This window comes from Vulpes vulpes, chromosome 1 (genome assembly GCF_048418805.1).
Source record: "Vulpes vulpes isolate BD-2025 chromosome 1, VulVul3, whole genome shotgun sequence".
NCBI lineage: Eukaryota > Metazoa > Chordata > Mammalia > Carnivora > Canidae > Vulpes > Vulpes vulpes.
The window spans coordinates 171,450,775-171,466,360 of NC_132780.1; the positions used below are offsets into that span (position 1 = coordinate 171,450,775).

Genomic DNA, 15,586 nt, shown 5'->3' on the forward strand with positions numbered 1-15,586 from the left:
TCCCCCCACAGGGACACAAACAGCATGCACTTGTATTTTTTGAAGTACCTTATCAGGCTGACTGACTATGAAAATACTGCTGATAGAAATTATACCTATTTATGTCTTATTGCCATAGACATACATACCATTCTTTAAAGCCATACTGTAGTCTCATTATTTTATGGTCACACTTCCATATTTTCATCTAAAGAAACTATTAACATGTAAATAATTTAATCTGGATCTAATCAGATGAATCTATAATGTGGAATAATAGTCTATACCACTGGTCTGAACTTTTGAAAACAAAACAGAAAAGTATGAGAGGTGCTGCAATAATTAAAAGAGACTAAAGAGACATTAATAAGCAAAGGCAATGTCTATCTTCATAAGATACCAGGTCATTTTTAAGGATAAAAGACAAAAGGCTATAAAAATATTCTTAAACAATTAAGGATATCTGGATAGAGACTATAATTCTAGGTAATATTAGTGAATTAATGTTAATTGTCTTAGATGTGATAATGATATTATAGATGTGAAAACAATATTGTGGTTATGTAGAATATCCTTATTCTTAGGAGATTCATATTAGTATTAATTCATATCAAACTGTCATGCCTACAACTTCCAAGTGGATCTATAAAAAAGTGTATAGAGGGATGCCTGGGTGGCTCAGTGGTTGAGCGCCTGCCTTCAGCCCAGGCCATGATCCTGGATTCCCGGGATCATGTCCCACATCGGCTCCCTGCATGGAATCTGGTTCTCTCTGCCCATGTCTCTGCCTCTCTGTCTCTCATGAAAAAGTAAATAAAATATTTTTTAAAAAATGTACAGAATGACTGGAGGATGAGGGAAGAGAGCATGCAACAGAAAGTCTGTTAGAAAACATGTGGTAAGAGGCTAACAATCTGAATGAAAGTTATATATACAATTTTTTTCAAAATAAACTGGGAAAAAAATTTAGAAAAACTACATAACCTTAACTTTCAAATAGCTCACATAATGCACAGATATGAAATGTGTTATATTATATCACTGGATTATAACCTAATGCAAATGAAGGGCGTCTTGCTTGGAGCACTGATATATAAATGAAATGGATCTATATGATAAGAGTATCTCTGTCATGCTTTGCCTATCTCTAACTCTCTATGCCACTAGACAGGGTAGTTTTTCTAAAAAAATTTAACCACTCACATCATATGCCTTAATAATCCATCAACTAGGGGCGCCTGAGTGGCTCACTTGGTCAAGTGTCCAACTCTTCATTTCAGCTCAGGTTGTGATCTTAGGGTTGTGAAATCAAACCCCACACTGGGCTCTGTGCTGGGTGTAGAGTCGGCTTAGGATTCTCCTTCCCTCTCTGCTGCTCCCCCGCCCCCCCCCCATCACTCCCTCTACCAAAAAAAAAAAAAAAAAAAAGCCCATCAACTACCCATAGCCTTCAGAATAAAATTCAAATTCCTTAGTTTAGCATAAAATACCTCCAATATCTGACCAGTTTTTGACTACCACCTATATGCACATACTCCATATGGCTGAGTCATGCTAAACCATAGGCATAAGAAATTTGCAGTTCTTTCTAGGGCCTCTAGTCTTGGGAGCATATTGCCCCTTTTGCTTAGTATGTCTATCAGCCTGCCTCCTTTTCTTGGCCAATTCCTCATTCTTCAAGATCCAACTCACATATCATTTTTCTCTAAGAAGTCTTCCCTGATCTTCTTAGACTAACATGGGCTCTTCTTTTGTGTTTCCAAAGCAAACTTCAATCAGATTATTAAAATATACTATCAAAAAAATAAAATAAAATAAAATAAAATAAAATATGCTATCATTTTCTCTAGCCTCCCTAAGACAAAGACTATTTTCTATTGCAGTAGGCCTGGCAAATGACATGCAATAGTATTTAATATGTGTTAAATGAATTAGGTAACAGACTTGAAAGATTAGATCAGGAAATAAATCCTAAGACACTTTCACTAACCTGTAGATGGTGGACTCTGAATAACATCTGAAAGGTTATAACCTCCAGAACTATCTGAACGCTTACGCGGCTTCTTTTTTGCTTTTGTTTTTGCCTTCTTGAACATACTTTCTCTATGAAAAAAAGCAAATATATAAAATGCATTTTTTAGAAATAAGTTACGGATTAACAACAGAACTACAAATTCGGAGTATAAATAGCATTTTAGTCAAACAGAGAACACAAAAATATGCATGCTCTATTTGCATTTATCTATGTGGCCCAGAGCAAATTACTCTGTTTCAATGAACCTCAGTGTGATACTCTTAACTTATTCTAACTCTACTATTTCTGTAAAACAAGATCATATATAGGAAAATAATTTGAAAAGTAAAATCAGGTATCAGAAACTTTAAGCAAACCAAATGCTAACAAACTCTAGAAAAAGGGTTAAAAAAGACCTCTGGAACCCAAGAGCAGTTTCTCAGTGAGCCATACAGTATACATAGTAAGTGACTTGAATGCCCAAAGATTTTAACAAGTCATTTATCAAGTAGAGGAAAGTAATTCTGTAACCAGTTGATAAAGGAGCCTAACACCCAGATTGGAAATTCTAAATTCGGCTTGTCAAATGGTTGGCTACACTATAGGGAGATACTGTAGAACCTGGGATATATTGTTGGAGGATTTCCAAATGTCAGTCACTGTAGGTCCTATCTTGAACCAGTAAGGTTCTCTATAGAGAAAAATTTATAGTAGCTGATGCACTCCTCTTAGGTTCAAACTCTCCAGAGGGCAAATATTTCTGCTAAGAAAGGGGCACAGGAGGGGCAATCACTTGGTTGAATGGGGTTCAGAAAGAGATCATGCTCTTTGAAAGAATCTCAAGGGATGCCTGGGTGGCTCAGCGGCTGAGAGTCTGCCTTTGGCTCAGGGCATGGTTCTGGAGTCCCGGGATCAAGTCCCACATCAGGCTTCCTGCATATGGAGCCTGCTTCTCCCTCTGCCTGTGTCTCTGCCTCTCTCTCTGTCTCTCTCATGAATAAATAAATAAAATCTTTAAAAAAAAAAAAAAAAGAAAGAAAGAATCTCAAAAAAATGCTCTTTCCTAAATCTAATCACTTAACCTGGTTGTCATAAACCTGGTACCTCTTAATTCTTAAGCCTTTCTGGAATTTTGCTTTAGTTTTCTTTTTGTTCTAAGTCATTACACTCTCAGCAACTACTTTCCAACTTCCAAAACTGTACATCTCCTAACTGCTGTTTTCTCCTTTCCTGTTCTCCCTGCTCTAGTGCAATATGCCTTTCTTATTTCTTTATCATAATTTCAGCAGAGTTTGGGAAGGTAGCTAAGGTAAATGCACTTATTCAATTTGACATTTTAATTTGAAAGCTGTATTCCTTCTATATTTATACTTAATTTTGTTACATCTGTAAACAGTTATACACTTACTTTCTTATAATAAGGCTAAAAATAAATATAAATATATACTTATGTCAGGATTCTCCAATTTTTCTTTTTCAGTATAAAACTGTTAAGAGTGTCAAAGATTGAGGAGGGGGAGCAGAAGGAGAGGAGGGAAGAAGAGAACAGAGCTTACGAATAATTTTGTTCCATATTTATTTCTTCTTTCAAAAAGACATCTCCATCTTCTACTTCCAAATAGCTAATATCTGGTCCATCTTGGTATGGTGTAATGACTCTTCTATCCATTGCTGGAATCTATTTATATTAAAAAAAAAGAAAAGAAAAAAGCTCCATCTTATTATCAAATACAAATTAATTCATTTCTTAGGGATCATGTGAATCCTTATTTTTGTACTATCCTAAACTTTGGTATAGTAACAAATAGTGAAAGACTCAAAAAGCTTTCAATAACTTTCATTTAGAAAGGAATTAAAATAGGGATGCCTGGGTGGCTCAGCAGTTGAGTGCCTGCCTTCGGCCTAGGGTGTGATCCTGGAGTCCCAGGATCAAGTACCACATTGGGCTCCTTGCATGAAGCCTGCTTCTCCCTCTACCTGTGTCTCTGCCTCTCTGTCTCTCATGAATAAATAAATAAAATCTTTTTTTTTTAAAAAAAAGGAAGGAATTAAAATAGATAATAATTTTATCATTGAATACTTTCAATTTTTGATTATCACACTAATCTGTGGGATCTATAAAAAAAATTATGTCCTCATTTTTAAAAGATCCTAATATATTAGAATTCATCAGGAAATTATTCCATTGAGAAGTGTGACCTAATATAGTACTACTTTGGTTTTATTATATTATTGGAAAAAAAATAATAAACCTTACCATTTTTCTATAGAACACAGAAAGATCCTTCAAAACACCATCACTTAAAACATCAAGAGACCTAAAAAATAAGATAAAAAATTCTATCTTGAGGACTTAATTTACATTGCTGAATAAGTAACAGTTATTTTTAAAATCAATATGCCAGCTATTACAAATTCTTTTTGGAAGTATATATAGTTATATATTTTAAATGAACCACATTATATATACACAAGTACCTTCAATAAAACAACTCTTAGAAAGGATTTTTCTATCACTCATTTATATCATAGCAAAATACAACTATAGTTCTTCCTCAACATCCCAATAAATCATAAATTAAAAATCTCTTATGTCAAAAATACATTTAATATACCTACCTACTGGACATCACAGCTTAGTCTAAACTACCTTAAATGTGCTCAGAACATATACATTAGCTTACAGTTGGCCAAAATCATCTAATGCAAAGCCTATTTCATAACAAAATATTGAATACCTTATGTAATTTATTAATTACTGTACTGAAAATATAAAACAAGTGTGTCAGTTGTTTACACCCTTGTGACCCTATGTGTCACTGGGAACTGTGGCTCCCAGCCCAGGATCACCACAGAATATCGTACTACTTCTCACTAGCATGGAGATAAGATCAAAATGTAAACTTTGCAGTACAGTTTCTACTGAATGTGTATCACTTTCACACCACTGTAAAGTGGAAAAATCCTAAGTCAAATCATGGAAAGTCAGGGGTTACACATATTCATTTTCCAACCTTCCAATCTTTAACTACAAAAGGAACACTATATTGACATAATACAATGGCCTGATCCCTGAATTTTATCTAGAACTATCACTCACAGTTACCTTGAATGCCTCTGAGCAATGCACTTCACTTCTTTGGACTTTAGTATGTTCACGACATATAAAATAATGTTTGGACTAGATCAGTTGCATTCAAAGTAGATTTCAAGGAACTCTCAAGTTCCAAAGAGATAATTTTAAGGCATCAGTGAAAAAGTTTACATTTTAAAATATATTTAAACTATTTTTACAAGTGCAAAACAACTTGTCTATTCTGTAAAATATCAGTTTTTAACATTTTAACGATAATTAACTTGTGATGTTCTATCAGTTTTGGTGTAGCTCTCCTTTTTGAACATCTCTACATATTTATTTACACTCCTAGGAAACATATTTGATAAGGAATAATTAAATCTGTACAAATCTTTGTTTTAATCTGAGTTACACATATCTACTCATGTAAAATTACACAAGTAGACATCACCACAGCACATGTGTCTTTTTCAATGGTTCACCTGACAAACCTGTCACAACATAACAATTGAACAATGGCAGTGAGACACATCATTTTCCAATACGATATTTATAGATAGATTTGGTACTTATTTTGCATTTTGGTTGATTCTTATCTGACAAACTGAATGAGCTTAATTTGGTAAGCAAAAACTGCTTTGATTACAATTATTAATGTAAGATCAGCAAAGAAATTTATTACGAAACCCTAGCCAGGTTCTGATACTAAAATACTATTGGCATTTTAAAATCACATTGTCTGTTATCCCATAACATTAATTTGCATTTGAAAAGCATTTTCCACAAAATAACAAAGGATTATACTATGAAAAGAATTTCCTCTGAATTGAACTCTATGTAACAATTATTAAGAATCTGTTAGTGATTCACCTAAAAATCAGAACCTTTTATTTCAATCATATTTTAACATTAGTTTCATTAAAGATTATCCTGTCTTTGAAAGGTAAGATATCAAAAACCTGTTACCATTTATAATAAATTATATGGATCAAGATTTTGATTCTTTGCCAAAAAAGGGTTCCTGGATTTTCTCATCAGTAATAAGAGGATATAAACAGAATCTACTTCTTCAGAAGGTTTTCATGAAAATCTAATGAGATCTACATAATACTTTTAGAATGCTCCCTGGCACATAGTATTTGCTATCATTATTTTGACTAAGAAAAATACGGGGGCGCCTGGGTGGCTCAGTGGGTTAAAAGCGTCATGCCTTAGGTCATGATCCAGAAGTCCAGGGATCGAGCCCATCATCAGGCTCCCTGCTAAGCGGGGAGTCTGCTTCTCCCTCTGCTCCTCACCCCACTCATACTCTTTCTCACTCTCTCAATTAAAAAAAAAAAAAAAATACAGAAATAAATGATACTAAAGCTTCAAAAATGCAAACTGAAAGAAATGCAAATTGACTCATCTAAAACTTCTATGTTCACCAAAACAGTCATTTTTCTCACCAATGACTTTGTAGTAATAGAAATTTGACCTTATGTTAAATAAATCTGTAAACTTATTTCCTTAAACAATTCCACTAAGACAGTTGAAAACATGGGATAAAATTTCCAAGATCCCTCTGATTCTAAAAAAATCTAATAACTCCTAAATTATTAGCATTAAATTTTTCTAATCCAAGTAAACATCCATAATATGAAATACTAGCTTATAAAAAGAGTGTATATATTTAGCCAATTGTTTTATGTAAAATGTGTCACTTTTTAAAAGAATCATTTCATTATTCATTGATTCCAACATAGACTTGAATATTCATCAAGCTTGCAACAAAATAAACCAACTAAATTTTCAGGCCATCTGCTAGGCCTAAGACTGACTAAGGAAGCAATATGTAATATAAGAAATATCCAAAGAGAGGGGCAGCCTGGGTGGCTCAGCGGTTTAGTGCCGCCTTCAGCCCAGGGCCTGATCCTGGAGACCGGAGATCGAGTCCCACATCAGGCTCCCTGCATGGAGCCTGTTTCTCCATCTGCCTGTGTCTCTGCCTCTTTCTCTCTCTCTCTGTCTCTCATGAATAAATAAATAAAAATCTTAAAAAAAAAAAAAAAAAAAAAAAAAAAAGAAATATCCAAAGAGAAAAATACAAGGAGAAAAGGAAATAAACTAATAAATTTTTCACATGCTTACATGTCAATTAAATGTTATCCTATTTAGTATTACATAGAGTTTCCAAAACCCAAAGTAACATTGCTACTTTTTTTTACAACTTTACAGTTGTAAATCAACCCAGACAAGAGATATGTACACTATAAAAAATATACTAGGAATAATATTTTTTTCATGAATTCCCAACAAGACTGTAAGCTCTCCATTGAGTGCAAGGATTTTGTCTGTTTTGTTGACAGTTGTATCTTAGCAGTAGCTGGCATATATGAGGCACTTAAATATTGATGGAATGACTGAATCCTCAAAATTTTTATTTTCTACAAATCTGCAATTTATCATTATGCCTTTTTAAATTAGTAACGTATCAGCTATTATATATAAATAATTGCTTTCACAATGGTCATATAATGTATGCACCCAACCTACCTTGCTTCAAGTAAAGCGGCCATATTCAGTCCTATAAACTGCAAACAAGACAGTTTCAATTGTTCAGCATTATACATTGCTGCAAACTCCAGTACCATAGTAGCATTCTTAAGGGTAACTACAAAAAAAGAGTCAAAGTGAGATAAAAGCCATATTACTACAGCAAACACAATATACTTATTTTTTAAAGTTGTCAGGTTTGAACATTAGGAACAAGGAAGTAGTTTCTTGCTAAAAAATAATGTATACTAGAGCAAATATAGAATGCTGTTTTCCATCCCAATGTGCCAAACCAGTTTTAAATGACTGGTTATGAGGAGAAATAAGCACACCAAAAGAAAATAAAAATGACATGTTACAGTGTCACCTAAAAGCAAACACATTACAACTGACCATCTTCCACCTAACATTTTTACAGTAGTTTTAACTTTCACAGATAAACAACTTTCCTTTTCATTAATATAGCACAGAATAGTTATTCTCTCTTCTATGAAACTAAAAAGATCTTAAGACTAAGAGAATCTAGAAATATGGCTGGCTCAGTCAGTAGAGCCTGCAACTCCTGATGTTGAGGGGAGTCTGAGCCTCATTTTGGGCACAGATATTACTTTCAAATTTTTTTTAAATATATTTTAAAATAAAAAGTAAAATTAAAAAAAGCCAGGGGTCATGTTAAGGGTAATTTACAAAAAAAGACTAAGATACACTGATGAAATCAGCCTATAAAATATATTTACATTGAGTAATCCATCAGAATTTGTATGGGTGTATTTACATAAACACATATACACACTATATATTTGAAAAATAATTACATTTAAATATCACTGTATTCATGCCATGTATTCATTATTCATGCCAGTGCAGAATCTGGTACACTGTACCAAAGATTCTTGATTTGATTACAATCTTAGTACTTTATATATGAAGTGTCCTATTTTGCTAGAGGACATCTAAGAATATTCTATCTACCTAGCATTTAACTTGGGTTTCTCAAACCCCTCCATTCTTTATTTACTGTGAGTTCTAATGAACAGAAGAACACACCTGTTTTCTACACCTGGCTTACTCCACATGCTTTTTTTTCTTCCTTGTAACTCTGTCAAAAGGTATAACTACAATCCATAACAGTCTGCTCCACTCCTAACCAAACCTAAAATTTCAACTAATCATGAACCCAAAGTCTCCCCTTTCGCAAAAATAAAAATGGATCATATAAAAACTCTAGAGTTGTTCAGCTAGGAACAAGGACTGCCCAATACTAAAAAGCCACACCTCTGTTGAACCCTTCTCTTACTAGGTTCTAGGAAAATCAAGATATTCACTGGTAAGACAGTTTGCAGCATGGGCCAAAAAAGAATACAAGCAGTGCCAGGAAAGTCAATTGAACAACTGAAAATATCTCCAATATGTATACTTTATTCCTGTTATACTAAAATAAAGAATGCAACAAACATTTCCATTTTCTAGCTTAAAACACTAGAACTATTGTTCTTTTTGATAACCAAGGAGAGGATATTCCATAAAGCTCAAGAAAAGTAAGTAAATAAGATACCAGAGCTAAGACAAACTATCAGCAATTACAAATTAGAAAATTCTGACAGGAAATCCCTTCATGTGGCAGTGTGACAATGAAAATGAACAAAGATAAAATTACAATCTTTTGTAACCTAGAGTAAGCAATTAAAAATATCTAAAGAAAAAAAAAATATCTAAAGAGAGGAAGACATAATTACTTCCAACAGGAAGATTAAAAAAGAGAGAAGTAGAAAGAAAAAGGACTTAAAAGATTACTGTGACCCTACAGAGAAGGGATGGATAAGTGATCTCAACTAGCAGAGTGACAGAATAAAAAGGTGGGGGAAATGTGATCAATAAATATAATTAAGATGCAGCAGTTCTGTCAAATGAAAAAATTTGGATGTAAAGAAAAAAACAACAAAAAATAGCTTTGGGTTTCAAAAGTTTAATGTTCAAATGTTCAAAAAGACAGCAACGAAATTTACTGAAATAATGAAGTATTTATTAAATGAAATAACAGAGAAAGAAATAAAGAGTTTAAAACAAAAGAGATGTGTTTTGATCAAATATATAAATGAAACCATTATATAAAAATTCCAGTGACTAGTAAGAAAGAGGTAGCTAAACACAGACCTACAGCTAAGACCAGGGCAAAAGGAAAATTCCTTTCAAAGGCTCATCTTTGAAATTTCAAAATAAAGTTCCTATCATCTTTATTATTCAAGGTTTTATGACAATTTAAAAAACTTAACATTCAATTATAAGATGTACTTATTTTCACATATTAATGATCTGAAATAAGAACGTGCTAACTTACAATGACACAAAATAGTTTAAATGTTTTAACAGTTTTCATGATTCAAAAAAATAATGGCGCAGTTTACACAAATGGCATCATAAAGTCAATGAATAATCCTTTATCGACCTGAAAACACAGTTAACAGTCAAATTCAAAAATACTCACGTTTCTCAGTTAATGCTACTTCACAAATCCCTTTCAATCGAGTTATAAGAAGCTGATCAGCCACCACAAGAACACTACAAACAAAATCCACATTTTGAGATTCTAAAAAAAGAAAATAAACAGAATTATTTTGTAAACATTATACTTATGAAAAAAGTTTCAATTAATTAAGACACAAAGAAGATTATGACTATTTTCTAAATGTTGCAATGGCAAATATGATAAACAGCAATAATGTAAGAATTTTCTACCTTGTAAGTAGAAAGCTGAAGAGAAATACACCAAAATGCCCTGGTTCACACCAGAACATAAAATGGGCAACTTTAATTGATCTTTTTAGCCTAGAAGGCTACTAGAATGCCTGCCTATTTAAAATCTCCCATGTTGTTAGATAAGTATTTCTCAATCTAATAAATACAGGGGAAATTCAAATCTCAGCATCAAATTTATTATGTAGGTATATGTTAAATACATATAGCATATATGTTAAGAAAATATAGATAGAGAGAAAGGGGTGAATAATACTCTTAGATGATCATTTTTGTTTTAAATAAAAAAGCCTAAAAGTACATTGTCTTCTTAATCCATAAGATGCTCTTTAATTTAAAATAAACTTCTTGTTTCTGAGCATTACTAATGGCCCTAAGCAATAACCCTGAGCCACTGCCAGAATAGCAACATAAATACAAAAACAAAACAAAGCCACAACAGAAAGGGGGGAAAAAAAGACTAAGAAGAAAAAATGAAGAAAAATCATTTTTAACAAAGGAGGAAGAGGTGAAGTCACTGAATGGCAAACTAAGGACTACTTCTAGAACTCCTCTTCTCCACAAAAGCAATGAAGATACTATGAAAATTGTCAAAATCAACTTTTTCAAAATTCTAGAAATTAGCCAAAGGCTTGCAATGACCTGGGGAGTGTTGACTCAAGAGAAATGGCTGAATCTTGGTAAAAACAGTAAGTGATGGGACACTGTAGCTTTTTCTATTTAAATCCTCCTTTCCCCTCCTCCACAGTAGTCTTAAAAATCAATAACCCTGCAATCATAGTGGAAAAGAACCACCATTAAAGGAGGTAGAAAGTTATAAAGAAACATTATCAAAGAATCCTCATTATTTGACATGTCTGACAGTTCCCTGGAAATCCCCACTGGAAGGTTGACCTGACTTAAAGCTTTACTGGTCTAAACAGCCTCTTCTCTCAGGGTATTTATTAAAAAGAATCAGTAGCAATTGTTTAACACTGAAGCTGACTGAGACAATGACAAGAGAGCAAACAAGAAGCAGATCAAAAAAGGTTTTTAAGTTAGAAAAGAGATATTGTTATGACTGGATGTTTGTGTCCCCTGAAAATTCACATGTTGAAGCCCTAATTTCCAGTGTGGTTATATCTGGAGATGGGGCCTCACAGGAAATAATTAAGGATAAATGAAGTTATAAGGGTAGGGCCCTGGTCCAATAGGATTAGAGTCCTTCTAAGGAAAGGTATCAAAGAGGTTATCTATTTACCTCCCTCCCTCTTCCACTCCCTAAACACACACACACACACACACACACACACACACACACACACAGGAAAGGCCATGTGAAGACATAACAAGAAGGCAGAAATAGTCATCAGTACAGCAATAAAAGAACTTGAATATATTCATGTTCAAATATGGATAGATCATGGAAAAAGAAAATCAACCAGGAAACATCAAACCTGACCAACACTACAGACCAAATGAACCTAACAGATGTATACAGAACATTCCATTCACAAAAGCAAAACACACATCCTTCTTGACACACATCCTTCTTGACACACATAAAACATTCTTCAGAGTGCATCATATATTGGGCCACAAAACAAGCCTTAACAATTTAAGAAAATTGAAATGATACCACTATCCTCTCCAACTACAGTGGCATCAAACTAGAATAACAAGAGGGTATAAGGGAAATGTGTAGATATGTGAAAATTAACAAAATCAAAGACAAAATCAAAGAGAAAGCAAAAAATATCTTGAGACAAATGAAAGTGGAGATACAACATACCAAAACTTACAGGATGCAGTAAAAGAAGTTCTAACAAGGACATTAATACTGATAAATGCCTTAATGAAAAAGAAAGATCTTGAAAAAACCACTTTAGGGTTTTTACACAATAAGGACTACAAAAAGAAGAAACAAAGCCCAAGTCAGCAGAAGAAAGAAAATAATAAAGACTGAGCAGAGGGGTGCCTGGGTGACTCAGTCGGTAAACATCTAACTTTGTCTCAGGGTCCTGGGAGGCACTGGGATTGGGAATCTATGCTCAGCAGGGAGTCTGTTAGTCTGCCTCTCTCTTTGCCTCTCTCCTGCCCCACTCATGCTCTCTCTCTCTCTCTCTCTCAAATAAATAAAATCTTAAAAGAAAAAAAAACTGAGCAGAAATAAATGACCTAGAGGCAGCAGAAAAACAAGGTCAATGAAACTAAGGTTGATTATTTGAAAAGATAAAATTAACAAGCCCTTAAGTAGCCTAAGAAAAAGGATCCCCCCAAAATAAAATTCTAAATGAAAGAGAAGACATTACAAGTGATATAACAGAAATGCAAATTATCAGAGACTAATATCAACAATTATAAGCGAACACATTGCATAACCTAGAATAGATGAATTCCTAGAAACACATGATCTATGAAGACTGAATCATGAGGAAACAGAATCTAAATAGACTAAAAACAGAGTAAGGAGACTGAATCTGTAATCAAAAATCTCCCCCAAAAAGAAAAGCCCTAGGCCAGATGGCTTCGTGAATGAAATCTACCAAACATTTAAAGAAGAATTAAAAACAATATTTCTCAAAATTGTCCCCCCCCCCCCAAAAAAAAAACTGAAGAAGAGGGAACACTTCTAAATTTATTTTATGAGGCCAGGATCATCCTGATACCAAAAGGAGTCAAGGACACCACCAGAGAAGAAAATCACAGTACAGTATCACTGATGAACATATGTGCAAAAATCCTTAATAAAGTACTAATAAATCAAATTCAATAGCATGTTAAAAAAGACCATACACCATGATCAAGTACAATTTATGTCTGGATGCAAGGATGGTCAATACATGCAGATCAATGAATGTGATACTATCTTAACAGAATAAAGAACAAAAATCATATGATCAATTCAGTACATGCAGAATATGCATAAGACAAAACTCAACATCCATTCATGATTAAAACTCAACAAGTTAGGTAAAGAAGGACTGTGCCTCAACATAATAAATTAGGCCATCTATGACAAGTCCACAGCTAACATCATACTCAACAGTAAAAATCTGAAAGCTATTTGTCTAAGATCAGGAACAAAACAGGGATGCCCACTCATGACACTCCTACTCAACACAGTACTGGAAATCCTAGCAAGAGTAATGAGGCAAAAAAATGAAATAATCATCCAATAGAAAAGGAAGAAGTAAAACTATCTCTGCAGATTAACAAGGTCTTATATCTAGAAAACCCTAAATATACCATCAAAAATCTATTAGAAGTAATAAACTCAGTGAAGTTGCAGGATACAAAAATCAACACAAAAATCAGTTGCTTTTCTATGCACAATGAACTATCCAAAAAAGTAATGAAATGTCTATTCTACCCAAAACAATCTACAGATTCAACAAAATCCTATCAAAATTCCAATGGCATTTTACACAGGAATAGAAAAAGCAATCCTGGGCAATCCAGGTGGCTCAGCAATTTAGCATTGCCTTCTACCCAGGGCCTGATCCTGGAGACCTGGGATCAAGTCCCACGTCAGGCTCCCTGCATGGAGCCTGCTTCTCCCTCTGCCTGTGTTTCTGCCTCTCTCTCTCAATCTGTGTCTCTCATGAATAAATAAAAAATAAAATCTTTTCTTAAAAAAAAAAAGGAAAAAGCAATCCTAAAATGTATATGGAACCACAAAAACCCTGATCAGCCAAAGTAATATTGAGAAAGAAGGTGGAAGGATCCCTGGGTGGTGCAGCGGTTTGGCGCCTGCCTTTGGCCCAGGGCGCGATCCTGGAGACCCGGGATCGAATCCCATGTCGGGCTCCCAGTACATGGAGCCTGCTTCTCCCTCTGCCTTTATCTCTGCCTTGTCTCTGCCTCTCTCTCTATATATGACTATCATAAATAAATAATAAAAAAAAATTAAAAAAAAAAAAAGAAAGAAGGTGGCTAGAAGCGTTATACTTCATGACTTCAAAATATGTTACAAAGCTACAGCAATCAAAAATTAATGTACTGCCATAAAAAGCAGACATATATACCAATGGAATAGAATAGAAAGCCCAGAAACAAACCCTCATTTTACAGTCAATTAATCTTCAACAAGGGCATAAAGAATACAAAATGGTGGAAAGGAGTCTCTTCAATAAAGAGTTCTAGGAAAACTAAATATCCACATGCAAGAGAATGAAACTGGACCCACACTATACACTAAAGTCACCTCAAAATGGATTAAAGATGTAAAAAAAAAGACCTGAAACTATAAAATTCCTAGAAGAAAATGGTAAAAGATCCTAGTCTTGCCAATGGTTTACTGAATAGGACATCAAAACCACATGCAACAAAAGCAGAAATAAGCAAATGGAATTACATGAAACTACAAAGTTTCTACAAAGCAAAGGGGAAAAAAAAATCAACAAAATGAAAGGCAACCTTCAGAATGGGAGAAAATATTTGCAAACCACATTTCATAAGGGATTAATATCCAAAATATATAAGGAATCCTTATAACTCAACAGCAAAAAAAACAAAGTAACTAAAAAATAGGCAAAGGACGTTTCTCAAAAAAGACACAGGGATAGCCAACAGATACATGAAAAGGTGCTCAATGTCACTAATTATCAGGACAATGTAAATCAGTATTATAATGAGATGTTACCTTAACACCTGTTAAGATGGCTATTATCAATAAAACAAAAAATAACAAGTGTTGGCAAGGATGTGGAGACAAGGGAACACTTGTGTGGACTCTTGGTAGGACTATAAAATGATACAACCACTATGGAAAACAATATGGAGGTTCCTCCAAAAAATAAAATAGAACTACCATATGATATAGCAATCCCACTCCTGGATATTTAGCCAAAGGAATTGAAATCAGGATCTTGAAGACATATCTGCCCTTTCATGTTCACTGAAGCAAAATTAACAACAGTGAGGATATACAACAGTCTAAATGTCCATTGACAGATGAAAGGATTAAAACAAAATGTGGTATATACATACAATTGAACACAGTAGTTCACCATGCCTATGACTGAAGACACTGTAACTAAAACATTGGTGTAGTGCTTTAAAAAGTATATAAATGCAATCTCTCCTTAAATTTTGATTCAATTCTATTTCTTTTACTTCAGAGATATTATCACCAGGGGAAAAACAAACACTAAAAAACTTTTGTCAAATATTTGTCAAAACTATTCCCTATTGACAGTTTCTCATCTCAATCACAGAAGTAGCTGGCATGAAATTTAAATCTAATC

General features: G+C 33.8%; 1 protein-coding gene across 8 annotated transcripts in view; it reads right to left on the reverse strand.

Moving 5' to 3' along the window:
• IBTK (inhibitor of Bruton tyrosine kinase) overlaps nucleotides 1–15,586 on the reverse strand; it is a 98,922-nt gene that overhangs the window by 44,253 nt on the left and 39,083 nt on the right. For all 8 annotated transcript variants that reach the window (XM_026007409.2, XM_026007412.2, XM_072736061.1 and 5 more), the window contains exons 17-21: nucleotides 10,090–10,191; nucleotides 7,605–7,722; nucleotides 4,251–4,311; nucleotides 3,550–3,671; nucleotides 1,970–2,082 (exon numbers count right to left, since the gene is read on the reverse strand). In XM_026007409.2, the coding sequence (XP_025863194.1) occupies nucleotides 1,970–2,082; nucleotides 3,550–3,671; nucleotides 4,251–4,311; nucleotides 7,605–7,722; nucleotides 10,090–10,191 (516 nt within the window). The remainder of the gene's footprint in view (nucleotides 1–1,969; nucleotides 2,083–3,549; nucleotides 3,672–4,250; nucleotides 4,312–7,604; nucleotides 7,723–10,089; nucleotides 10,192–15,586) is intronic.